This window comes from Dendrobium catenatum, unplaced genomic scaffold (genome assembly GCF_001605985.2).
Source record: "Dendrobium catenatum unplaced genomic scaffold, ASM160598v2 fragScaff_scaffold_911, whole genome shotgun sequence".
In the NCBI taxonomy this organism is placed as follows: domain Eukaryota; kingdom Viridiplantae; phylum Streptophyta; class Magnoliopsida; order Asparagales; family Orchidaceae; genus Dendrobium; species Dendrobium catenatum.
In genome coordinates this window covers 1,321,181-1,348,811 of record NW_021319373.1, presented here as the reverse complement: position 1 = coordinate 1,348,811, position 27,631 = coordinate 1,321,181, and the positions used below count along the sequence as shown (strand labels likewise).

The 27,631-nt window shown below is 34.9% G+C and overlaps 1 protein-coding gene across 3 annotated transcripts; it reads left to right on the top strand.

Moving 5' to 3' along the window:
- Positions 1 to 360: 360 nt before the first annotated feature.
- Positions 361 to 27,631, top strand: LOC110109694 (nuclear pore complex protein NUP96). 3 transcript variants are annotated; one of them, XM_020840911.2, is made up of 6 exons: positions 361 to 580; positions 7,606 to 10,134; positions 10,351 to 10,474; positions 11,056 to 11,201; positions 20,429 to 20,526; positions 27,265 to 27,631. In XM_020840911.2, the coding sequence occupies exons 2-6, from the start codon at positions 7,642 to 7,644 to the stop codon at positions 27,458 to 27,460; spliced, it is 3,057 nt and encodes a 1,018-aa protein (XP_020696570.1). In that variant the 5' UTR covers positions 361 to 580; positions 7,606 to 7,641; the 3' UTR covers positions 27,461 to 27,631. The 3 variants fall into 3 exon arrangements, with proteins under 3 accessions (XP_020696570.1, XP_020696550.1, XP_020696561.1); XM_020840891.2 differs by having other exon boundaries at positions 7,299 to 10,134; XM_020840902.2 differs by lacking the exon at positions 361 to 580 and adding an exon at positions 1,948 to 2,007 and having other exon boundaries at positions 7,299 to 10,134.

The following is a 27,631-nucleotide window of genomic DNA, read 5'->3' as shown; positions in this document are numbered from 1 at the left end:
GCCCAGATCGCGTAAGCTGGAGCCTAGACCCCATATCGCAAAAATGGGAGCCAAGATTGTTGGTTTAACGGACTCAGACCCGAGTCAATTTTGGGTTTCCGGGTCAACCTGAACCCGACCCGTTTTTGCATACGTGTAAAAAATATGAACTCGAATCCAACCCATTTGCTAACCGGGTTGACCCAAACCCGAATTTTTTTAGGTCGGGTTATAGGTCGTGTCAAAAATTGACACCCCTAAGTGGCGGAACCAAATACATCCTAGGGGGGCCAATTGCGCTATTAATCCGAGTTATTAATTTATTATTAAATACATTATATTTTTTGATTAATTTTAAGTAAATTAGTTTAGTCAATTAATTAACAAATGGCCGGCAATTTCAAGAATTTTTTCGCTCTCTCTTGCTGTAGCCGTAGCTCTAGGGTTTGCTTTTCCTCGACTCCAGTCGTGTCTTTTCGACTTCGCTTAAAGTTTTGAACGAGTCGATTAAAGATTTCATGGCCTCCTTCGACGACGTTCCCGTTCTTTTGTTGGATCGGAAGTAACGACGACGACGGAAGGGAGCTTGCTCGTTGCGAAGGTAACCATCTTCTCCCATTGCGCGCTTCTTCGGCCAAATCCCGTAAATCCGCTGAACTCCCGGATTTAGTAAATCCGGGATTCACCGCAAAAAGGTGGTAGCTGCAGATTTATTCCGCCGTGAGATTTATGCCGAGTGGAAATCCTGTCTTGCAGGATTTACGCTAAATCCTGCTCAAATCCCGCGTAAATACTGTTGCCAAAGTTGTCATTTTTGCTGTTTGGCGGGATTTGGGTTAAATCCTGCATCCAAACAGCCCCCTTCATTTAGGTCACATGCATTCACCATTTATTGGTCGAGTTCCATTTTCCCTTGCGTCTCTGTGAATTCACATCGGTTTCTGTCTTTGATGGAGTGTTGTGGCTTGATTTCTTCTATTTAATGTATTTTCTTAGAAATTCAGATTTTCCGTTCAGTTTGTTGAGAAGCTTTGATCACTTCCCCTTGCACCTTATCTAATTTGCATTTCGTTTATCTTTTTTATTTTTTATTTTTCTGGCTAGCAAGTAGGATTTAGTTCAATTAGGATTTAGTAAACCATGAGAGTATTATAACCTAAAAATGTTGGGTATGATGATTGGTAATTCTTGCTAAATTCTGATAAACTCTTTGACTATTTGTTTCAGGATTTAAGACGGGTTTATTTAACCAATTAAACTATGTGAATGCTGGATTTAATAATTCCTTCTGGGGTGTTTGGTATAGGATTAGATTCAATTTTAGTAGGATTTGCTAAATCTTGGACTCTTAAATTCTGATTTGTGTTTGGTATGACAATTTTTAAATCCTGCTAAATCCAAAAAGATGTTTGGCAAGAGATAACAGGATTTAAAAGGGTGGAGATTTAAAATTGAATTAACTAAATATTTTGAAATAACTAATTATTTAAATAATATTCCTACTAATTATTTAATTAATAATTTAATTACTATTTTATTAGTTTTAATTATAAATTTTATTATTAATTATCTCATTAATCATTTAAGAATTCTACTGCTCATTAATTATTTAACTATTATTTATATTATTAATTATATGTTTAATAATGTATAAGATAATTATATTAATTTATACACTAATTCTACTATTAATTATTAATATTTTAAATTATATTAATTAAGTTAACCAGTAATGAAAGCGTCTAGGGTTTGCTTTTAATCTTCTCTTATTCGTCCATGTTGTTCAGCTTCGTTGCTTCACGGGAGGTGTTGAGATTGCACGAGTCGCTTCTTGGGCTCCTTCGTTGCTTCGCAGGAGGTGTTGAGATTGCGCGAGTCGCTTCTTCGGCTCCTTCGTTGCTGTTCGACTTGGCTACTTTGTTGCTGTTCGACTTCGCTCTTTCGACGACGTTCCCTTCCTGTCGGATCGGACGTTACAACATTTTGATCTGAAGCAACAACGGGAGCTCCCTCTCGCTCGCTGTGAAGGTAACTTTCTCCCTTTCGCGCGCTTCTTCAGCCAAATCCCGTAAATCCGACTTCTAGCGGGATTAGGATTTACCGTAAATCCTCAAATCCGGGATTTACGGATTTGTCGGATTTACCGCGCCATTTTTTGCGTTTGGCTGGATTTGAAATGGCATCTGTATCAACGCACATTCCTGAGCCACGATCAGGCTCTTCACTGAGCTCGCCGGCGTCAGACTCAAATGGCTGAAAATGACTTATACTTTATTTCCATTATCTTCTGCCATCGTACACTTTATGTAACAGTCATGGGTAGTTCGGTCATTTACTTCTAAGCATCATTTGCTTATATAAACGTATATAAGACATTTCGATCATACACATAAAATACATGCTTTCACTGTTCATCGTCTTCCTCGGATGTTCATTGAAGTTCTCATATGGTATCAGAGCTACCTGCCTAACGGCCTCTCTTCTCCATGGGAGACTCCACCGCTTCAGCCCCGAGCACACCGCCTGCCGCCGCTTTCATCTCCGATGCTTCAGTATCACCTACTGACATCGTCATTCCAGCAACTCTCAAATTTATGTTAGCCAACATAAAGAACGTCATCAACGTTCAACTGCTTCCCGAAAACTACCCTACGTGGCGATCAGTTATCTACAAACTGTTCGCCGCAAACCATTTCTCCGGTTATCTTGATGGCACTATACTCCCTCCACCCAAACATCTTCTTACAGCCACCGGGCAACTCACTCTCAATCCTCAGAACTCTACCTGGACCTTAATAGATCAAAACCTATCGGTTGCATTGTTCTCTACTATATCTCCACCTATTCTTCCCTACATTCTTACCTTAGATTCATCTGCGTCTATCTGGAAAACGTTGGAACAACGTTTTTATTACACGAATCTCTCTAGAGTTATACAACTCAAGAATGAGCTGCAATCCATGTCGATGCTACACAAGACCATGACAGACTATCCAGCGGCCATCAAGAGCACAATGGATAACATCCGATCAGCTGGCGGCACTGTGGATAACAAAGATGTTCTTCATTATATCCTTAATGGCTTGCCACCCTCCTACCAATCTTTCAAGACTACAATCCGAAGTTCTTTACATCCCATCTCCCTGGATGATTTGTATTCCCTTCTTCGCAGTGAAGAAGTTCATCAGACTACCGATGCTCTCCGTGAGCTCTCTTTTTCAAATCCACCTAACACAGAGGGACAACTTGCTCTGTTCTCAAACCGTGGACGATCCCGTGGACGCTTCTCGTCCAATCATGGCCGTGGTCGCTTTACTTCCAGCAATGCGACTAGATCTTCCCCCCCGCCCTCCTCGCTTTGCTGGGGACTGTCAAATATGCGGGAAGCGCGGCCACTCCGCCACCACCTGCTGGCACAGTGGCAATTTCAGCTATACTCCGCCCTCCTCATCCAGAGTTGCTCTGGTTGCAGAACCAGAGTCATCCCCGTGGTACTTAGACAGTGGAGCTTCTGCTCACCTCACTCCGGATCCTCTCCCGGTTCAGCAACCAACTCCTTACTCCGGTCGCGATCAAGTTTTTGTTGGCAATGGAAGTTCTCTTCCTATACAGCATGTTGGAAACGGTCTTCTTCCAACGCCCACTCGTAAGCTCCGGCTCAATCCTCTCTTTCACGTTCCTAATCTATCTCATCGCTTAATCTCTATATCTAAACTCACCCATGATAACAATTGTTCAATTACATTTGACAAGTCTGGTTTTCGTGTCAAGGATTCGACGACCAATCAATCTCTACTCCACGGGCGCTGCGTTAATGGTCTGTATCCCGTACCTTCTCAACCCACCATTGTTGCTGCCTCTACCACAGTTGCTTCGTCACAATCCGCACTCTCATGGCATCGCCGGTTGGGACATCCGAATGCCAAAACAATGGCAGCTCTATCAAAAGCTTTCTCGTTACTTTTTATTTCTTCTCTGCGCTCAATGTGTAATTCCTGTGCACTCGCAAAGAGTCACAGGACGCCTTTCTCACCCTCACACCATGTATCCCGGTTTCCTCTAGCATTAATACATATGGATGTTTGGGGTCCTTTCCCTGTTTTTTCCCATGATGGATTTCGGTATTTTCTTATTCTTGTTGATGATTATACTAAATATACACGGTTAATTCTACTTAAACAAAAATCTGATGTAGCCTTATACTTAATTCGCTTCATTACTGCTATTGAGAAATCTCTCAATTCTTCTGTGCGCATGCTTCGCAGCGACGACGGTGACGAATTTCTCAATAAAACTTTACAGGCCTTCACCAACAGCCGTGGCATCACTCATCAAATTATTTGTCCTTATACCCCTCAACAAAACGGAGTCTCCGAGCGCAAGAATCGTCATGTCCTGGAGACTGCCCGAGCACTTCTTCTCGATGCTCAGTTACCCCCTACTTTCTAGTATGATGCTGTTCTTAATGCAATCTTTCTTATTAATCGGTTACCATCATCCAATACTTTCTTCAAATATCCTTACCATCTACTTCATCAAACACCACCAGATTATTTTGTTCTTCGTTCATTCGGCTGCAGATGCTATCCATGGATGAAGCCTCTCTCCCATCACAAGTTAGCTCCACGCTCAGTTCCCTGTATCTTCCTCGGTTACACCATCAACCAGAAAGGCTTTAAGTGTTACGACCCTACCACTCACACAACTATCATTTCCAGACATGTCCAATTTGACGAATCTACATTTCCCTCTATTCCACCTTCTTCCACATCCCAGCCTCCAAAATCTTCTCCCCTACCATACTTTCCTCCAATTCAACAATCCACCATTCCCACTTCCAATTCTCATCAACCCAGCTCATCTGCCTCCTCCCCATTGTTTACTGCCCCCAACACCTCTCCACATGAATCCACAACATCTACTCCAACTCTCACGTCGTCAGAATCCTCCTCACCTCCTGTCTTACCAACCACTTCACATCGTATGCTTACTCGTGCCCAAATCGAAAATCTTAAACCGAGAATTCTTCTTGATCTCTCTCACACTATTCAATCGTCTCCAACATGCTTTACCATAGCCAACAAAGACCCCAATTGGCGCAACGCTATGTCAGCTGAGTTTCATGCATTACAGGCTCAGGGTACTTGGTCCCTTGTTCCTCCGCCTACCACCAATCAGATAATTGGATGCAAATGGATCTACAAACTCAAATTTCTGGCAGATGGTCGCATTGCTCTCCATAAGGCTCGTTTGGTTGCCCAAGGCTTTAAACAACAATATGGTATTGACTACCTTGAAACATTCAGTCCGATTGTCAAATTCACAACAATCAAACTATTTCTCCTCGTCGCTCTACATTACGACTGGGCCGTTCATCAGCTCGATGTAATGAACGCTTTTCTCCACGGCAATCTCGATCAACCAGTTTATATGGCTCAGCCGCAAGGTTTCGAGGATCCAAACCTTCCCAACCATGTTTGCTTGCTTCATAAGGCCATTTACGGCCTCAAACAAGCTCCTAGACTCTGGTTTGCCACGATCTCTGCTTATCTTAAAAAACAAAGTTTTGTTCCCAGCTCCGCAGATCCGTTGTTCTTTCATTATCATAAGGATCACACTCATATTTACATTATAGTGTATGTTGATGATATCCTCATTACAGGCAGTGATCCTTCTACGATTGCTACATTGATCTCTAATCTTCAAACAAACTTTCAAACCATAAATCTCGGGCAACTTTCTAAGTTTCTCGGTACATAATTTCTTCGTTCGGCTGACGGCTATCATCTCTCCCAACGCTCATATATTCAAGACCTCTTACATATAGCTTCCATGTCCAACTGTAAACCACTGCTTACGCCCCTTCCGTCCAAATATCCTGTTGATGCCAATCTCCAGATACCGTTCGCTCAACCGGATATGTTCCGTAAGCTTGCTGGTTCTCTACAGTATCTTACAGCTACCCGGCCAGACATCGCCTTTGCTGTTAATAAGCTATGCCAACATATGCACAATCCTCTCCTCCTTCATTTTCAATTGCTCAAACGTATCTTGCGTTATTTACAGGGGACATTACATCATGGACTCTTCCTTCCCAAAACAAACTTACTTCTATCTGCCTACTCTGATTCCGACTAGGTAGGCGATCAACTGGATCGCAAATCCACCACCAGCTACTGTATCTTCTTAGGCGCTGCGCTTCTCTCCTGGTCTGTTAAAAAACAAACGACCGTTGCGAGGTCATCAACAGAAGCGGAATACATGTCCATGGCAGCCGCTGTAGCAGACCTCATCTGGACAAGAAGACTCTGTGAAGATTTTCAAATCGCATTACCGCTTACCGAGCTCTTCTGTGACAACGTCTCGGCCATGTCGATAGCCTGCAATCCTATTTTCCATGCCCGGACGAAGCATATCGAGGTCGATCGTCACTTCATCCATGACAACATTCAATCAAACCACATTACAGTTCGTCCTGTCTCCACTATTGATCAGCCTGCGGACATCTTTACCAAGTCCCTGTCATCGGCCAGACTCCTTATCTTACGGAACAAGCTTCTGGTTCTACCCACCATCAGCTTGCGGGAGGATGAAAAGGCATCTGTATCAACGCACATTCCTGAGCCACAATCAGACTCTTCACTGAGCTTGCCGGCGTCAGACTCAAATGGCTGAAAACGATTTATACTTTATTTCCATTATCTTCTGCCATCGTACACTTTATGTAACGGTCATGAGTAGTTCGGTCATTTACTTCTAAGCATCATTTTCTTATATAAACGTATGTAATACATTTCGATCATACACAGAAAATACATGCTTTCACTGTTCATAATCTTCCTCGGATGTTCATTGAAGTTCTCATCAGGATTTACCGTAAATCCTACTAAAAACTCGAAATAAATCCGATACCAAACACCCCCTTCATTTAACCAATAACGATGTTGAAATGGGATTTATCAAAACTGTAGGGTTTAAAGTCCCATTTTTGCAGGATTTAAGCTAAATCTTGCTTAATTTTGCCTCAAATTGAATACTAAGCAGCCCATTAGCTTCCCACTAGAAATGACATAGCAAGTTGGAGTTTTTGTCCATTGGTACTAATTGTTTAATAATGAAAGCTAATCTATATATATCAGATTATTGCTTGTTTATGTTCCATGTATTGCTCATATGATATACATTTTAAGCTTTTTGGGGCCTTGGGTTGAGGCAGTGGATTTTGGGATCTGAGCCTTTCTCCTTTTTAGGTGCTTGTTATGACTTGCATTGCCTTAATTATTGCTCAAGGCTCAAGTTGATACTTCTTTCTTATGTAGTGTGAGAGCCTGTCATGTCTTTGCAACGAAAAAGAAGGAAGATTATGATGATGCTCTCTGACTATAAAGTTCAATGGTAGTGATGTACCATCGCCTTATTGGTAGTGCGTCTTGGCCAGATGTTAAATCAGTTTCTTTATACAGAAACGTTTATCCTTTTCTTTTGCGTAAATCTGTCTGAATCCTGCAGTTCTGATTTCCATGAGCCGTTTATGCAAACTCTGTTAGCTGAAACCAAAATTTGATTATATCCTGAATAGTCGTTGATTGTTCTAACTGATTCATAGCGTACAAAAAACTTTTCCAGGGAAGTAAAATAGATGTCAGTTTCAGTGACTCTATAATGCTTCCTCAATGCAAGAAAAGAAGAATGAACGATGGAGATGCTCAGGCTTTCATACCTATTGTACTCTCTTCTGATTATTTTGTTGAGCCTTCAGTTACTGAATTGGCTGCCAGAGAGTATATTGATCCTGGTTACTGCAGCAGAGTCCCAAACTTTGTGATTGGAAGAGTAGGCTATGGATACATTAAATTTCTTGGTGTTACCGATGTCAGATGGCTGAACTTGGAGAAGATTGTAAAGCTTGATAGACATTCTGTAACAGTGTATGAAAATGAGAGCGACAAGCCACCAATTGGCCAAGGGCTAAACAAAACTGCTGAAGTAACACTAATCCTTCAATTGAGATTAGTTGATTCACAAGGTTTAGACTCTTCTAAAATCACATCCAAGTTGAAAAAATGTACATATAAGCAGGGAGCTAAGTTTCTTTCATTTGATCAATCAAGTGGCGAATGGAAGTTTCTTGTTCATCATTTCAGTAGATTTGGATTGGGGGAGGATGAAGAAGATGATGTTGTTATGGATGATGTACTGGTTAAGCCGGTTCAGTCTACTGTAGAAGATCATGAAGCTCCTTCTGGTGAAATTGTACTATCCCACTCTCTTCCTGCTCATCTCGGGCTTGACCCTGTAAGGATGCAAGAATTGAGGATGCTGATGTTTTCAGCAGAAGAGGATGAACCTATTGAAGATTCATTTCCTTCAGATAGAAAAATTTTTGGCAGGGAATTCCTGAGAGAAAAATCTGCCAGCTCCAGTGCTAAAGGTTCTGTTTATAGGTCTTTGGAAGGTTACGCTCAGAAGGCAGGTAATAGGATTAGTTCTTCCCCTTTGAAGAAATCACCAGTGCCATTACTTGAATACCATAAAAGTAGCTCTGACATATCTCCATCTGGAGGCATTCTCATGACAGGTCAGAACAAGGGATTGCCACTTAGGGTAAAAAGGGCAGAAGGCTTCAGACTAGATGAAAAGCATGCAACTCCTTTGTCTGGAAGATTTTCTAATAATGTTGTTGACGCTGGTCTATTTATGGGTAGATCTTTCAGAGTTGGATGGGGACCAAATGGCATACTTGTCCATGCTGGTACCCCTGTTGGTAAAATGGGAACTGTATTGTCTTCTATAATTCATGTAGAGAAAATTGCAATAGACAGAACTGTGAGGGATGAACAGAATAAAGTCAAAGAAGAACTAGTTGATTTCTGCTTTTCTTTTCCATTAAATTTGCACAAATCATTAGACCATGAAACGATGGAAGTCAAGGTTGACTCTTACATGTTAAAGCTACAGAGAGTTATATCTAGTCGCTCAATGCTTCCAGATATTTGCCGGTCATATATTGACATCATTGAAAAGCAGATTGAAGTGGCTGGTTTGTCTGCATCCACTCGTGTCCTTTTGATGCATCAAGTGACTGTATGGGAGCTGATAAAAGTTTTGTTCTCAGAAAGGGAGAATAATGAAAATTTTAGATCTTCCTCAGACGATGTTGGTGAGGACATGGTACTTGATAAGAAGGATAGACCTCTTAAAATTGATGCCGAGGCAAACCCTTTTCTTCGCAGAGCTGAATTCAGCTATTGGTTGCGTGAAAGTGTTTCCCACAGGGTTGAAGAAGATTTCAGCTATTTGAATGATTCAAAATATTTGGAAAAAATCCTTGTATATTTAACTGGAAGAGAGCTTGATGCAGCAGTAGAACTTGCTTCATCTAAAGGAGATGTACGCCTGGCAATTTTGCTGAGTCAAACTGGTGGATCAATGGTTAATAGGGCTGATATGGCTCAACAATTAGATATGTGGAAAGATAATGGAATGGATTTCAATTATATTGAGAAAGACAGGCTGAAGCTGTATGAACTACTTGCTGGAAACATTCTAGGTTCTCTGCAGGATTGGTCTGTTGACTGGAAAAGACACCTAGGATTGGTGATGTGGTATCAGTTGCCACCTGATACTCAACTTCCTGTGATTATTAACACCTATGAACAACTTCTTAGTGAAGGAAGAGCCCCACATCCAGTTCCTGTTTATATTGATGAGGGTCCTATTATTGATCGAGTGGAGTGGAGGGCTGGTGACCGTTATGATATTGGTTATTATCTTATGCTTCTTCATGCCAATGGAGAAAAGGCCTTTGGTCTTCTAAAAACTATGTTTAGCGCCTTCTCTTCCACATTTGATCCACTTGATTGCCACATGATTTGGCATCAACGAGCCATATTAGAATCGATAGGTGTTTTCAGTTCAAAGGAACTTCATGTTGTTGATATAAGTTTTGTTTCACAGCTGCTGTGTCTAGGGCTATGCCATTGGGCAATTTATGTTGCCATCCACATGCCTTACTATGCTGAATTCCGATATATACAGGCCAATCTAATCAAGGAAATTTTGTCACAATACTGTGAGGCCTGGAGTACGAGTGAAACACAAAAAAGGTTTATTGTAGACCTCGGTGTACCACCTGCATGGATGCACGAGGCTTTGGTAGGTTGCATCTGTCATTTTCAGTCATTATTGTAGCAATTTTATGGTTTCAATTCCAAAAGTGTCCATCTGTTTTAATACATGCCATTATCATTAATGTTAAATTCTTTGAGCGTTTTTATTTAATTTCTCCTTGTTCAAGTTGAAATTCATATATGCTATCATTCATTCTTTATTGCTTCTTCAGTAATGGATAACTCGATAATATTGTTGCAGGCAACATATTACGAATATTACAGGAATCATTCAGAGGCCCTTGAACACTATCTAAAATGTTCTAAGTGGCAAAAAGCTCATTCGATTTTCATGACAACAGTAGCTCATTCATTGTACCTATCTTGTAAGTATGCCATGCCATTCTTGACTGTTTTAAGTAGCAAGTTTCAATTTGATAATGAAACCTCTATTGGTGTCCAAATTGTGCTTTTTTTTTGTCATAATAATTATCACTAGAGCTGTGATTCTAGTATTCAAGTTGAGGAGAAACCAAGAAGAGGCAACAGTTTTGGATTGTTTGGAAATTTTCACAATGTTTAAGCTAATAAATAAGTATAAGATGTTTTGCTTGCTTATTTACATATTTAAAATTCCGATTAAATCAATGAAAGAAGAAGCGCTAGCACTTGCTACATTCATGTTCGCCAATGGTAGTGCATTGCTTGTCTAGGTGACGAAATGTGCATTCTTTAATCCTTTTTATTCTTTACAGCTCTCAGTCCCATCTCTGATATAGTGATATTTTGTGCATTTTGGCGCAGTGTTTAGTTTTTGATCTCCATTTTGCATTGATTAATTTGTTAAAAAAATTATTTTATTTGACAACTAAATCCATCCCTCCCTTTACCTATTTTTGTCATGACTCTGATGTACTGGATTTTTCCTGATGCTTGACTTTTATTGATTCTTTCATAATTGTTTCAGCCAAAGATTCAGAGATTTGGAGGACTGCAAGCATCATGGAAGAGCACAAATTAGAAATTGCTGATTGGGACGTAGGAGCTGGAATTTTTATTGATTTCTACGTCTTAAAAAGTTCCTTACAAAAGGATATCTCTCAGTCTGAACCAGTAAGAAGCTTGATTGCTTTTATTATCTTTAATTTATGGAAAATAAACTAAGTATCTCATGGCTTGATTTCATCTTAGCTAACACCGTGGAAGTTCATTGTAAAATTGATCCAAAGATATTTATAATTACTGGCCCAGTCAGTTGGGGCTTACTTAGTTAAAATGGATATTTGTGGAGAGAGAGTGATAGTGAACTAGACCAGACTATGTAGATCAAGCCATGTGCTAATTGCATTCAATGAGATCTGCTCCAAAAACTTATATGGGTGTGATAGTATTGAATCACCCCTTATTAAATATGGCGTTATATTTAGCAATATTATTCATCAGTTATACGTTTATTACTTGCCGAAGTTCTTTAGCTCAACTTGTATGCTGCTTGGTTCTTAGGGTGGAGGTCACCATTTTGGATCCAACCTCTGACTTTCTTCAAACTAAATATTCAGTAGTTCTCTATACGAATTTTGATCTTTAATCTAGCCTTGTAGCCTCAGCATCTACAACTGGCTTCGTGCCTTTTCATATGTAAATTGGTCTTGTGCTCTTATTCTGATTAATAAAATGTTTAGGATAAATTTTCATCGATTATGAAAATACATTTATTTTATTTTACTTTAATTCTCTTTCTTAGCAAAAAAGTTTTTATCTTATCATTTCTCTTTGAGAAGGAAAATGAGTAAATTTTATTTTGTTTTATTTTGCTGTTAATGGGTATCATTGAATACAGCCTTAATTTGGGTTATGTAATTTTCTATAATTAGGTCTTTTTATTACTAAGACTTGCAATGCTTTATGGTATAGAATGTTGGCCATTAAAAGAGAAGTATAAAATTAAGTTAAGTGTTGCAGAGATGAGGATGCTCAGGTGGATGAGTGGCTTTACTCTTAAAGACATGATACGAAATGAACATATACGTGAAAAGATTGGAGTAGCTCCAATAGAAGATAAGATTAGAGAGAGTCGCCTTAGATGGTTTGGTCATATAAAACGACAGCCTTCCGATGTCCTGGTTAGGAAAGTGGATGTATTAGATTTGACTTATGTTAAGAAAGGTAGAGGTAGACCTAAAAAGACTCAGTTAGAAAATATTAGAAATAACATTTCTTTATTAGATTTAGATGAGAATTTGACCATTAACATGACACAATGCAGAAAAAAAAATTCATGTAGCCGACCCCACAATGGGATAAAGGTTTGTTGTTGTTGTTGGCCTTTTTAACAGTGAATTGAGGATGATGTGCTAATTGATGATAGTTCATTTATGGATGTGAAGTCCTTAGAGCAATTGAAATGTGAGGCTTCACCAAACAGAGGGAATCACAATCAGTAGATTTAGTAATGCAATCAAAAATTTGGGAGAGGACCCCAAATTTTTTATCACAAAAACAAATTCTTTCCAGGATCATAGAAAGACATAAAATACTCAAAAACTTGACAAAATATACCTAACAAAACAAAACACAACTTTAATATTATAAAAGGACTTACTAAAATGGCCCCAAATTTTTTATCACAAAAACAAATTCTTTCTAGGATGATAGAAAGACATAAAATACTCAAAAACTTGACAAAATATACCTAACAAAACAAAACACAACTTTAATATTATAAAAGGACTAAACAGCCACAAACAACTCCTATTTATAGGTAAGAAAGAGAATACAAACAACCCCTCATTAATTTAAAAGCTTATTTAAATAGGGAATATGAAAAGCCAACAGTCAACTCCAGGAAACGAAGCACCAAAGCCACAGAAAAGCCCTCAAAAAGTCACGGAAAAACAGCCCAGGCGGAACTCGAAGAGGCAGCCGCAAGAACCAAGGAGGCCCGCATGGAACCGAAGCACCAAGGCACGGGAAAGGCCACCCAGCACGGAAAACCAGCAGCCAACCTGGAAAACCAAGGAGCCAAGGCACAGAAAACCAAGAAATAATCCACGGGAACCAAAGAGCCATCCACGGGAACCAAATGGACAACAAATGGGGGAATGAACATCAATTTATGAGCTAAAAAGACTCTCTACTAGACATTAATGAGCTGAATCTAGTAGAGGACCTAGAAGCTCACCAAATTTATAATTCAAAATGTTTTGACCCCCCCTTTGCCTACATCATTTAGTTTATTATCTTCTTTTTCTTTATTTTAATCCTCCTTTTTTTCTCTGGTATGACTTTGTGAAATATGTTCTCTACTCTATTTTTGAACATGCACACTAATCACTAAAAAGGAAGCTTATATACATCCCATGAACAAGCGGCATAACCCCATGAATGAAAATTTTTCAAACGAAAAAAAATAGTTTATTGTTGCGTGTCATGGGGATTGCACGATTATTTTGACAAAGTTTGTAGGACGCGTATCATCGAGAGTAGTTGTGTTTGCACACTCTCCAAATCTACCATGCAAATGTAATGAAAACACACTATATTGTGCAAGTGCACATAAAATTTGCAAACGTACTGATGAATGCATGTATGCATTATGTAAGGGAACAAAAGACCATGCAAGTATGCAAGTGCATCTCATAGTTGCATCAATAAACGTGCAAGTGTGTAGTGCAAGTGTATTAAGAAGTATATAAATGCATTGATAAATGTGCTAATATGATGTGTAAATACATAAAAAGCTTGTGAAATAGTTGAAATCAATTCACACGCACATGCTCCGGACAATACATCAAACACCTAAAGTTGTGGTCTGAGAATGCAACATGGATTAAGATGAATGAACTCAAATTCTTTCTTGCAAAAAATGTGTGACGACTTGAAGCAAGCAATTATTTGGAAACTTCACTAATATATTTTTAAATTCAAGTTAGTTCGAATATGCTCCGTTGAACATGTTAAATGCTTAACTTCAATGTATGATAATGCTGTGTGGACCGAAATTAAGTTGAAATTAAATTCAATTCACTTTAAGAATCATGTAACCCTTATTGGAAGAATGATCAATTATTTTGAAAATTCATAAACACTCTCAAATGTACTTGTCAAATTTATTCATACATGATGCTTCTCAAGCGAGTCACCTTGCCTATAGGGCAAAGTTGCTAATTCCTTATTTCATTACTAAAAAAAATAGGAACTCTCGAGTTCATCACCGGTATGTTAGCTCACAAAGTTGATACTTGAACTCAATCCTTTGTTAGCAAGCAAACAAAGTACGCATGGTTCAAATAACAAAAAAATAAAATCATTCAACGTGATGATACTATCTCTTGAAATGCCACTAAATCTTAGTACAAATTATTTTAGGTTTATATCCAAATAAAATTATTAAAAAAAAAGAAATGTGAAAAATACTTGAAGCATGTTTATGTACCCTGCATTGCTTATTAGTTTTAAATTTTAAGATGAAGGGATAATATATGAAAAATAAAATAAAATGTTGTCTTAGAATTAGATAGAGTCATTTAAAGAGCACTAATAAAATTTTTTTTGAAAGTAAAATTCATTATCTTAAGATTTTAACTGTGCTTGAGAAAGCTAATATTATGTGGGAAAAAATAGTTAGTGGTATTAAGAATGTTACAAATAATGTGCTTCGAGTATTGAAAGGAAAAACTTCTAATATTAAAATTTGATATTGGTAGAATTAAAATGTGTAAGAAAAGATTCAAAATAAAAAGTTTTATTATAACAATTAGTTTAAATTTAAAAGTTTGGAAATTTGAGAAAGATATAATGGGGTTTGTAAGGAGTCTAAGAAAGAAATGTACAATGCAAATGATTTAACTTTTAATGATTTATATAATAAATTATATATTAAGGAGGACTAAAGATGTATGTATAAGTTAGTCAAACAAAGAGATATGAAAAATAAGGATTTAGTTCAAGTGAATTGCATTAAGGATGATGATAAAAAAGTGCTTTTATTAAAAGAGGATATTTAATAAAGATGGATGAAATATTTTGATAAGCTTTTTAATGAAGATTGTGAGAATACAATTGATTTTAGTGATCTTAGCATCCTTAAGAAAATGAAGATTTTTGTTTTTATCGTTGTATCAGTAAAATAGAAGTTAGAGATGCTTTAAAGAAAATGAAGTGTGAAAAAATTGTTGGACTTGATGATATTCTAATAGAGGTGTGAAGTGCTTAGGAGATGAAGGAATTTTTTGGCTTACAAAAATTTTTAAATATTATTTTGAGGGATAAAAAGCTGCCAGATGAGCGGAGAAAGAATGTGTTGATTCCTATTTTTAAGAGTAAAGATGACGCACAGAAGTGTGCGAATTATAGAGGAATTGAGTTAATGTGTCCTACATTAAAACTTTGGGAGAGAGTTATTAAGCATAGATTACGATGTGATATTAATGTTTCTCAAAATCATTTTAGATTCATGCTGGGTAGGTATACTATTGAAGCTATACATTTATTGAGAGGTTTGATGAAGTGTAGAGAGAATAAGGAGGATCTACATATGACATTTATTGATTTAGAGAAAACATACGATAAAGTTTCAAGAAAAGTGACTTGGAGAGGTTTATAAATGAAATGAGTTAATAATGATTATATTCAAGTCAATTAAAGATATGTATGTAGGTATTGATACTTTGTGCAAACATAAGGTAGTTTGACCAAGTATTTTTCTATTTTAGTTGGATTACATTAAGGATCAGCTTTAAGCCCATATCTTTTTTTGCTTTATTCATAGATGTTCTTATTAGACATTTGTAAGAGGATGTACTATGGTGTATGCTTTTTGCTAATGATATTCATCTTGTTGATAAGACTAGAAAGGGAGTTGAAAGAAAAGTTGAATTATGGAGGTCAACTTTGAAGTCTATAGGTTTTCATTTGAATAGATCTAGAATCGAATACATGGAGTATAATTTTAGTAGTAATAGAGCTTGGGGTGGGGATTGTGATGTTGGGCGATTTAATCATTAATAAGAGTACATGTTTTAGATATTTTTGGGTCTATTGTTCAAAGTGATAGTGAAATAGATGGGGATATTATTAGTAGAATTCAAGTTGGGTGATTGAAGTGGAGGAATGCTTCGGGCTTGTTGTGTGATAGAAAAGTACCCCTCGAAGTTAATGGAATATTCTATTAGATGGTGGTGAGGCCTGCAATGCTTTGTGAAATAGAATATTGGTCATTAAAAGAGAAGCATAAAATTAAGTTAGGTATTGCAATGATGAGGATGCTTAGGTGGATGAGTGGCTTCACTCTTAGAAATAGAAATCATAGAATGTGAAACGAGTATATAGGTGAAAAGGTTGGAGTAGCTCTAGTGGCATATTAGATTAGAGAGTCTCTTTAGATGGTTTGGACACATAAAATGTCGACATTCAGATGACCCATTTAGGAGAGTAAATGTATTAGATTTGGTTTATATTAAGAAATGTATAGGTAGACCTAAAGTCTTAGTTAGAAAATTTAGAAATATATTTTTTAATTAAATTTAAATGAGAATTTGACTCTTAATAGGACGCAATGTTGAAAAAGGATTCATGAAGCCAACCTCTCGTAGTCGGATAAAGGCTTGTTTTTGTTATTGTTGTTATTTTTGTTGAAAATACTTAAAGCAAAATCCACCATCATAATACTTAAAAGCAAAATCCACTTATCCTCCATAATTTGTTGTCTGAGTGTGATAAAATTGAGTATAATCCCAGCTCACAAAACGCAATATATTATCAAGCATATCCTTTGATTCATTCTCAAACAATCTCTCGCCAATAAAGATATATCATATGCCCTTTAACTAATGGTTTTGCCGTAAAATGACTTCACAAACAAATTTTATGATCGGGGCCTTTAGCTTGTCACACCCTTGGTTTGAAAGGTGGTACATCTCAGCAACATGTAAGTTCTTCAACCCATCACACTCTTGGTTCAGATGGCGGTACATCTTGGCAACACGATACATGATGAAAGGATAAGTAAAACTTGTTTAGCTTTCATACGAAAAAAAAAAATTATATACAAATAATATAGCAACACTCATTAGAGTACACCACGAAAAGAAAAATAAAATTTTATTTTGTTATCATAAATCAAAATAGTAGTACATCAATAAAATAGAAACAACAATATATGAAAAGAGTACTAAAAGAAGCAACTATTAAAATAAAATTGCCAAACCTTTAAACAATACCTACTACAAAAACTTAAAGTACCACATATTTCATACTGCTAGTAAAAAAAAAAAATTCATACTGCTAGTATATCTGCTTCAGTGATGAGGGTTCATCAAACACTTCGGCAATAAATGCTATGTGAAAATTGAATAAGTGAGTTTGAAAATTCAAACCTGATAGACCTAAAGTATAAAAAACAAGGAGATAAGGCATGCAGCATGACCAACTAAAGAGGGGAAGAGAAACTACGTAGTAACATATAATCGACGGATCAATGTGTAGATTAAATATGTCATCCTTTGATAAATTCTAATATGATGATATTACAAATGTGTATGTAACACTATCATTAATGCAATTTGATATAAATTCATACATATGCAATTGCTCTAAATATCATCGTACCTCAATATAACTTATCACTTATTCATCATATATATATCGATTTTGTCCAAAAATGCTCTATCGATTACATATTATTGCGCACATGCATGTAATGTTCATATTTCTCATAATTAGGTTTTCAACTTGTGTTTTATATTAAATATGGGAATTGTGAATTTTGCAATCAATATGATTTGCTGGAATATCATTTATTGCATTTAACATAGCTAATTTCTATAAGGTAAATTCTGTACAATATGAATCAAATTAAATGGATAAGAGCTTATGCTTTAATAAATCAAGATAATGTTGACTTTATTGCATGATAATTTCATTATGGCTAATAAACAAGATATGCTACACATGTATAACAATAAAAAAATATTGAAAGCAGGACGGACAACTTATGAACCAAATTCGAGCAACGAGGATAACACACCTAAAAAGGGTGTGTTTATTCTTTAATTAATAAAGACTACTTACCTTGAGTTAAGACACAGTCGACACTCAACCTATGATCTCCTAGGCTCCAAAGAGAACACCTAGTGGTATTAACTTGAAGTTCCTAAATAATATGAACTTAGAGTAAATTAGAAGAATACATGAAAATGTAGAATACATGAAAATGTATTGAATGATTAATTTTTAAATTATGTGTAAGCTAATTAACTTATGTTACCACCATTGGGGGCTGGGCTCAGTTCACAGGGCTTCAACTTTACATGATCGGTGACTTTGCCACAAAACAACATCATTAAATTATGATCACGGCCATAGCTCGCAGGTTTTGCAATGGGCTAATAACTATTGAGTAATGAATTATATGATGCTCTTGATAGGGTACAAAGCTCTATGTCAGCTAATGTCGACTTAAATTTATCCCTTTATACAAACATCCAACCTAGGTCAAGAAGTTTTTTGGATGAAGTAACCCATAGTTACCGCAAGCGTACTTCGGTCAGGTTGGGCCAATTGCCTCTTTTGACTAAGTAAATCAGAGATCATGACAAACCGGGATGACAAAACTATGTGATCTTGATTGAGTTCGTCATCATTCCCTTTATCATCCGCTTTAAGTATAAGGTGATAAATTTCAATCATAAATCAATTTGTTGCTATTATTCGCCAAGCACATCGTGTTTATCTAATGGCTAACTTTAATCGAAGGTTCTCGTTCATCACCGTAAGAGCAACAATTATCTATAGGGGCTTGCACATATGGAAAATCTGTAACTAGAAAACAAAGTGCTTGCAAAATGAGGGTGAAATCTGCAGGTAGTGTAGGTAGTGTGTTATCTTCAATCTAATATGCCTTTTTAAAAATTGACTTGGAACGTCCTTGAACTCTTTTGAGAAAGGCTGGGCGTAAATTTTTGAAGCCATGTGTTTGTTTTACTATATGTGCACCCCTTATTTAAAAAATTCTTTATGTTTATGAGTTTTTAAAAAAATTCTTTATTTTTATGAGTTTCTTCTTTGGAAAATATTTTATCCACGAGAATCTCATTTACAAACAATTTGCCCCCAAATGTCTCAATCTGTATATATACTTTATAAATATCTATATAATTAATACAAGTTGGACAAATCTAATGTTAATCTTTAATGTAATCTTTTATAATTCTAAACAATTTGGTTATCTTATTAATTGTTAAATGGGTGGCCATGTCTCGTTTGAACATATCTTTAATAAATTTAACATATCTTTTTTACACTGTTTTATCTTTAAAGCCCGCCAAACTAGTTCTTGATTTTTTTCTATTATATATCTTTTCAAGATAAATGAGAAAATTATTGTACTCTAGACTTCTTTATTAATTATTTTAATAGGAACATCATCTCAATGTTAGATTTTTAGACATTAGAGAAATTTGCTACTACAATACTTATTATTTTTCTAAGCTTAGGTTTAATTACCCTCTCCAAAAACCGCACTATAGAACTGACAGATTTGATTCCCAATAATGATGATAATCCTTAACATTTTTTTATTCTTAAGAATGACCACTAAAATCTTTCTTAATAAGTTAGCATCCTCTTTGTTTTTATGATTATATTAAAAAAGTTTTGTTAATCTAAGTACTCAAACTTCTATTAGATCTCTTTAAATCTTAATATGCATTTCTTCTAGGCCTAAGGTTTACTTGGAATTATGCATTTTCAGCAATGTTAACTTCAATTTTTTTTGGGTCAATCTAGTATACTTATGATTTTCTGATTTTACTTGTGTAAAGATTCATTTTACTTAAAAAAAAAAATTCATTTCTTTGATTTTTGTTTAATTTTTTCTTGAAATTGTATGTTTTATTTTTTTGATGTCTAAATCTTGAAATTAAGATCCTAATATCTTCACACTCAATGCATATAATATTATAAATATTATAAAAATTATAATTATTAAGGCTTTTTAGATAGTAGGAAAAATAATTAAAAAAAGTAATGAACCTATATATAACATATGTAAGGGAAGAAAAAAGAAATCTAGAAATATGCTTCTAACCTTGGGTAAATCAGACCTGTTCTGTTATTTTCTTTCATCTGGTGACCGTAGTGCCGAGCCGTGGCTTCTGTTAGATTTTTGAAAGCACTATTTCTTACACGTTGAATCTCATAGTTCTGAATATGCACCAGTCACAACTTCACACTTCTGAAGATGCACTGCGATTGATTGTCACTTTCCACTTAATTATGGAGCATCTTGATTTATTCTTTTTCATTTCTGATTAATGAAATATTTTCTTGCCCTGCAATAGGACCTACTTGCAAGAAAAAATAAAGAATGCAGGCATTTCTTCAGTCGGCTAAATCAATCATTACGAGTTTGGGGAAGCAGACTCCCAATTGATGCGAGGTATTAAAGAAAGTCCATCTCGTGATCTTTCTGGAAGTTTGAACTAAAATCTCTTTTATTTAGCGTCTTGTTTTTTTCTGGCTCGGCAAAAGATCCATATGTGTTTTTTTGTGCTCCAAAGATGGCTTTTCCTTCTTCAAAATCTGATTCTTTTTTCCACAGGCATTGTTTATTACGTTTTTATATAAATACACCAGCTTTCTAACCCATCATGTTGGGCTTCTCATATTTATTAGGAACTAGGAATCTGCTCGTTGATATTTTCTTTTCCAGTGGCCTCATTCTTTTTCATAAGAATGTTCAAGATGGTTTTAGTATAATACTTCACACAGTATTATCAACAAGACTGCTGCATACACCCAACTCTTATTTTGTCTTTTTTTCAAGAAGTTTTGGGGTTTTAGAAGCATCACACGACGTCTTATGTGGCTTAAATTTTACTTTCGATTATGTCTGTTCTTTTGGTCACGTGCTGATAACTTGAGCAAGTATTTCTTAGTACATGACATGGTATTCTTTGATTACTAAAATTACTGAGGCTTCATTAACTGTCCCTTCTCATTTATTTCTTCACTGTCCAAGCGGCTCGTTGGTTTGCTGAAACTTGATAAAAGTGCTTGTATGCAAAGTGATGCAGATAGTCTCACGTTCTATGTTTTTCAATGCAAATCTATGATGGGATGCACAAATCCACCCAAGCATTTAAACTTCATAGGTCAAAATCTTTAATTTACAAAACTATTTGTTTTTTAAGAAAAAAATGAAAACTCAAAAAGACACACACACACAAGTGATAATATAGCAGTCTTCTAAAAATCTTTGTAAAAATTTGGAAGCATGAAAACTATATGCTCACTGAAAATAACATCACTAAAAATGAGATTGTACTAAATTTAAGAAGCTTAATCACACATGCAAACCTACAATTAGAAAATAGTGAATAGATGTAGAACAGGTAAGAAAATACCTAATAGGAGCAACCAAACCTCACGCCTGTATAATGAGACAACTTTCTTAGAAAATCTTAATTCTTTGTATTAGAAGTATAAAAGAAATTGCATCCAACCAATAATTTATTTAATCAAAACAAAAATCAAGGATAATTTTTTTTTTCTTTTAAGCCTCATACCCTCATATTTAGAATCTTAAATGCTCTTTCATTGCTCAATTAAAAAATCCATAAGTGCTTTCGTGAACCCTATCCAAATTGAGTTGAGCCCCAAGGACTAGTGTAGCAACATGAATTGGTTAGCTAAAATCAAATAGTTAGTGGGTGAATCGTGATGAATCAAATCACAAGGAATTGAATAATGAAAATCATAATAAAGGAGATAACAATGAGATATTTGTATAGGTATTATTACTAATCTGCCCAGAGGCTTGAATTAACGAGGTATGAACAAACGGTCAGACGATTATTTAAATTTCATTCGCTAAAACTTCTAACAATAACTATTTTCAATATATTGAAAGAGACGAAAAATACTATAACTATTTCAACAAATACTTTTCTTTCGAAGCATTCTGTTTACAATACACATTCTGTCATCCACTCATTTAAACTCTTTGATGCACGCTTGCTATAAACTGGCAATTCTATTTAAAATTCATGATCATAAATAGCATACTATGCACACACACATATCATATCTAACCATTTTCTATAACTAATACAATTCTCAAGGAGACGCCATATAAATAGTACAAATTAAGGTTCTCCTTTTTCCGTTTCTTTTTTCATAATCTTTTCCAAAATTTTTTCTATTTCATGCATGTAGGTAGATTACATCCTCAGCCAACCATAAGGAGTTGTACTCATTCAATCAACATGTACATGCAAGTATTTTTATATTGTCATTTTATTATATATCGTTCAAGAACTTTCTATATTAGATTTGATGAATTATCATGCTAACCATTAATAACTTTGAAATGATATTCATTGAAAAAGAAAAATATAAGTAATGCTCGAATCTTACTGTAATTATTAATTAAACAAGTATCAATTGATTCAATGCAAACAAATTAGAGAAAATAATATGATTACTGTAAGAATAGGAACATGAGTACTGAGCTCACTTTTTTATGTCTTGCTTTTGTCACTCCTTAATTCCAATTTTATAATTTTCATTATTTAACAGTGTACAAGTATATAAATTTATATTTAATTAATATTTATAATTTTTAACTTAATATCTAACATTTCATTAACCTAATTTGTATTAGTCTTTTTATTTATCCATTAAATTTCAAAAATTAAAACTAGTCTATATAAATCTCATATCATGAAAGTAAAAGCCTTTATCAATTAATTTAACGACTATAAAATAGGTTTATATATATACATAAATAAATATATATATTAAAATTCTCCTTTCTTGCACCAATAATTATTATAGCATTGCTAATTAATGTTCATATCTTATTTCAAATCTATTTAAATAAAAAATTTCATTTCTTTTAACTTATGACCTTTGCAAGCATTTTCTAAATTAAATTTCGTGATTTGCGGATATAAATGATAACACTTAACTAATATTTTAAATTTAAATTTTCTCTAACTCAAAATAAAATTTAAAATTTTCTAGTTTAAATATATACATTCTTCTTCTATTAACTCAAGCCTTCCCTCAAATAACTAGCATTAAACTACCCATCTTGGATCGACAACTTGGTTTTGCCAAACGCAACTCAGTCAATGTATAATATCAACAGTTTAAAGCACATGAAGTCCCTACTCGGCTTATAAGTCTGCATGATCGAGCACAACGATATTTCCTGCTTGGTCACCACCTGTCTCCCTTTCTCGTCGCAGGTCTCAATTTCCCTCCATGTATATCTCGCTCAATCCTTCTATCTCTCTATTTTTCTTGATTTCTTGTCTTCCTCACACAACCAAATGACGATCAATCCTTCTTCCTTTCTTTTGCTTCCTCTCCGAATTCTCACCCATGACGAAACCTCTTGTCTTCAATGCATGTGTAAGAGGATTAAAAAAAGGTTCTCATGTTATTGACCGTAAAATATTGAAGTTAGTTGTACCTATGAAATGAACAAAGTTGCTCAAGTATATTTGTGCAAATAATTGACACGTATATTTTCTAGCTTTTTTTATGCATTCAAACATTTTAGTTTTTATCAGCGTAATAGTAAAATCGAAGTTAGATAGGCTTTAAAAAAATGAAGTGTGTAAAAATTATAGGACATGATGATATTCCAATTGAGGTGTTAAACTTTTCAATATTATTTTGAAGAATAAAAAAATGTCAGATGAGTGGAGGAGTTTGTTGATTCTTATTTTTAAGAATAAAGATGATGCTCGAATTCTAGAGGAATTAAGTTATGGTGTCATGCTTTAAAATTATGGCAAAGAGTTATTGAGAGAGTCTCAAATTCAACTTGGATTCATGCTGGATAGGTCTACTATGGAAGCTATACATTTATTAAGAGGTTTGATGGAGAAGTATAGAGAGAATAAGGAGGATCTAGTTATGATATTTATTGATTTAGAGAAAGTTTATGATAAAGTTTCACGAGAAGTGCTCTAGAGATTTCTAGAAAAGAAAAAGGAGTTAATAATGCTTGTATTAATTCATTGAGGATATGCATGTAGGAGTTATTACTTGTGTTCAAACACAAGGTGGTTTGATCAAGTATGTTCCTATTTTAGTTGGATTACTCAAAGGATCAGCTTTAAGCTCATATCTTTTTTCTTTAGTCATGGATGTTCTTACAAGACATTTGCAAGAGGATTTACCTTGGTGTATTCTTTTTGTTGATGATATTTTTCATGCTGATAAGACTGGAGAGGGAGTTGAAAATAATCTTGAATTATGAAAGTCAACCTTAGAGTTTAAAGGTTTTCATTTTAGTAGATCTAAAATCGAATACATGGAGTGTAATTTTAGTTGTGAACTTGTGATAGATCTAGTGGAGGGATTGTGATTTTGGGTGATCATGTCATTAATAAAGAGTACACATTTTAGAATGTTTAATGAAAATTTCATCAAAACATCTTCGTATCACTTGTTTCTTCATCAATTTCACAACCATCATTGCCTTCATTAATTCCATTTTCATTTCTTCTTTAATATCTAATTTCGTACGGGTATATTCATCTGCATGACCAATCAATCTATTGACAACTAAAACTATTTTTTGCAGAAATTTTAGAACTAGATACAATCATACAATATTAAGGGGTTTTCGTTATTGTCATTGTTAACAATCGTGTTATTTCTTTTAAATATATTAGGTGCAATAGATTCAGTTTGGTTATCTTGACAAAATGATATATTTTCATAATATGCTGTGGCTCTCTTTGTAGTAGGAAATTTTAACATCTATTCAAAATGTAATGCAAAGTTTGAAAACATGACGTAATGAAGGAATGTGATGAGTTGTCATTTCTCTTTTAATTCTATGCCATAATCCATATCTAACACTCAAAAACATTGTTTTAGGATTTTCAATTTCGGAACACTAGTAATTCATCCAATGTGTTCATATAATAGTTTTTATTCTTTATTTTTAGCATTTTATACTCATCAAACACAAATGATGATAATGTGATAATGAAATATTTTTCCTTGATTAATTTTTTTTTTTCATATCAACCCAAGTACTTGTGAACTTCTCTACACAATATCTCTCTTTATTTTTCCATACTTATCTAACATTTGAACTTGTTCAGTTCATTTCAATTTGGCAAATTTACTTGATGTTCACTCCAATTGAAATTTGCATTTGAAGAAACTACCCACATCCAGAACCTGGTTAGAAAGTAGCTAGGATCTATTTTTCTATCAAATTTAGATGGCCCAATTTTTTTACTTCTTTAGTTGTCTTTGTTTAAATCATATGTTGGCATCTATGATACATTTAGCTTTATCATCATATGTCTTCTATGGTCTGTTTTGATTATTTTATCCTGATTAATTTCTTGTTTCCTATCCATGTTGACATTTAAATGGATGGGTCCATGGTCGGGATTTGAATCAAGTTCTTGGTGACGTGGTTGAACTTTTGAGGATTTGAAAATTTCAGTTAGCTCTTTCATTTAATATTAATGCTCACTCATTTGATTTATTCATTTAGTAATTCAACTGATTCATTTTGCAAACTTCTTAAGATCTCATCATTTTGACGATCTTCAAATAACCCTGATATTAATCTCCACTTGTAGCTAATATTTTGACATCACCTTAAAATCTAATGCCAAATTTAATATTAAGTATCTAAGGGTCTAGGATTTTCTAATACAAATCTATGAAGAAATGTATAAATTTAGGCAAAGAAATACATTTTGTAGTCCACGAGCCTTTAATTTTGAGAACTATTCATTTCCTTAGATGCAAGGGAAAAAAAACTGAGGAAATTGCCACAATTGATAGTTTAATAGCTATATTTAAGAAATTTCACTGAATTTTGTAAGCATGAAGATCATATGTTTTCAAAAAATCAATCCATAGTTTAAAAATAAGATTTTACGAAATTTAATGAAACTCATAAAAATATAAATAATTATTAAATAGAGAATATATATGTAATTATTAAATAGTAACAAATCCCACAGTAGGATAAAGGCTTGATGTTGTTGTTGTAGTATTAAATAGTAACAAATAAGCTTCACAACTATCCATGGAGATGACCTCTTTTGAAAATTTAATCTCTTATCGCATTGGGAGAAGTCTAGGAGGAATTCTATCAATTAGAAAATTTATTCAATCAAATAGAACTCAGTTAGACTTGCTTTTAAATGCCTTAGATCCCCATAATTATAATTATAAAGCTTTCTTCAATTATCAATTAAAAAAGTTTAAAAGAGCAGTCTTCCACGCCATTCAAACAGAGTGAACTGCAAGAGGGCTTGCATAACATCAACATTCGGGTAGCCAAGTTTGTGTAGCAACCCTGGGACGGGAAACCAAAAAAAAAAAAGTTATAGAGGAGATCATAAGGATTGTTCCCTACAAGCGTTGAAGGATAGTTGAAAACCGATGCTGCCAACATAGATGAGTCAACCCCAAAACAGAGACCCTTCATAGAAGCCAATCAAAACACAGCGCCACCAAAATTTATTGCAAAATAAGTGCAGCCAAGCCATAGTTTTGATGTTTGTTGGGAAGCACGTGCAGAAATTTAGGAAAAGCCTTGGCTGAATTCTGATTTCAACAATTTCAGAAAACCAACGACAAAAAAATCAAGAATAAAACACTCGAACACTTTTTTATTGAAATTTTTATGAAAGAAAAAACAAGATACAAGTGGATCTTCAATCGGAGAGGAAGATCCGGCTCTCCCAAATCTCTAGCCGTGGCTAGATCCCAAACACCTAAAAACAGTCTAATTTCAGCCAAATTCAAGATGCAATAATCCAAGAAAAACAAACTGTTTAATGCATACAATCCAGAAGGAAACCTCTAAACAGACCTTACATTCAAATTTTCCTTCTAAACTTCTCCTAAAACCTTCATAATATGCTCTTTTGGACTATGTGGTTTTATCAAGGAAGCAGAACTTCTCTGCCTCTATTGCTCGCAAGCCAGTCTGACCAGCTGGATCGGTTCAGTGGACAGGTCTAACAATATTTTACTTGCATTTCAATCATTGTGCCTGTTATTCTACACATCCATCAAATTTATCGGGAGATTTACGCACTACTTTATTTGTAGCTCATGTGAAATTTGTGTAAAACTACATTTTTTTTTTCTTGCCTTCTAAATTTGTGTGTTCTAGAGCAACTTATTCGAGGATGGCAGAGGAGCTATGTGACCTGCTGCAGTCCATTCCAGGTGAAGGCTCAACTCCATCAGTTCAAATGAGCTGTTTTGAGACGATGCTTGACGCTCCAATCCCCCAAGATATTCGTGCCGGCCTTCTTCAGGAAGCTCTCTCTGTTTTCACCTATGTACTTTCTCATGCAGCTTCTTAGTATTCATCATAAGGCTCTCTTTCTTCATAAAAGCAGATTCTTTGTGATCTTCTCTGTAACATTAGAATGAAATATAGCAGCTCCAGTTCTATGTGCTCTGTTTGATGTACTTGTATTCTAATTTTTTTAGTTATTACATCAGTGAAGAAAGAGAACTGTTTTTTTTTTTTT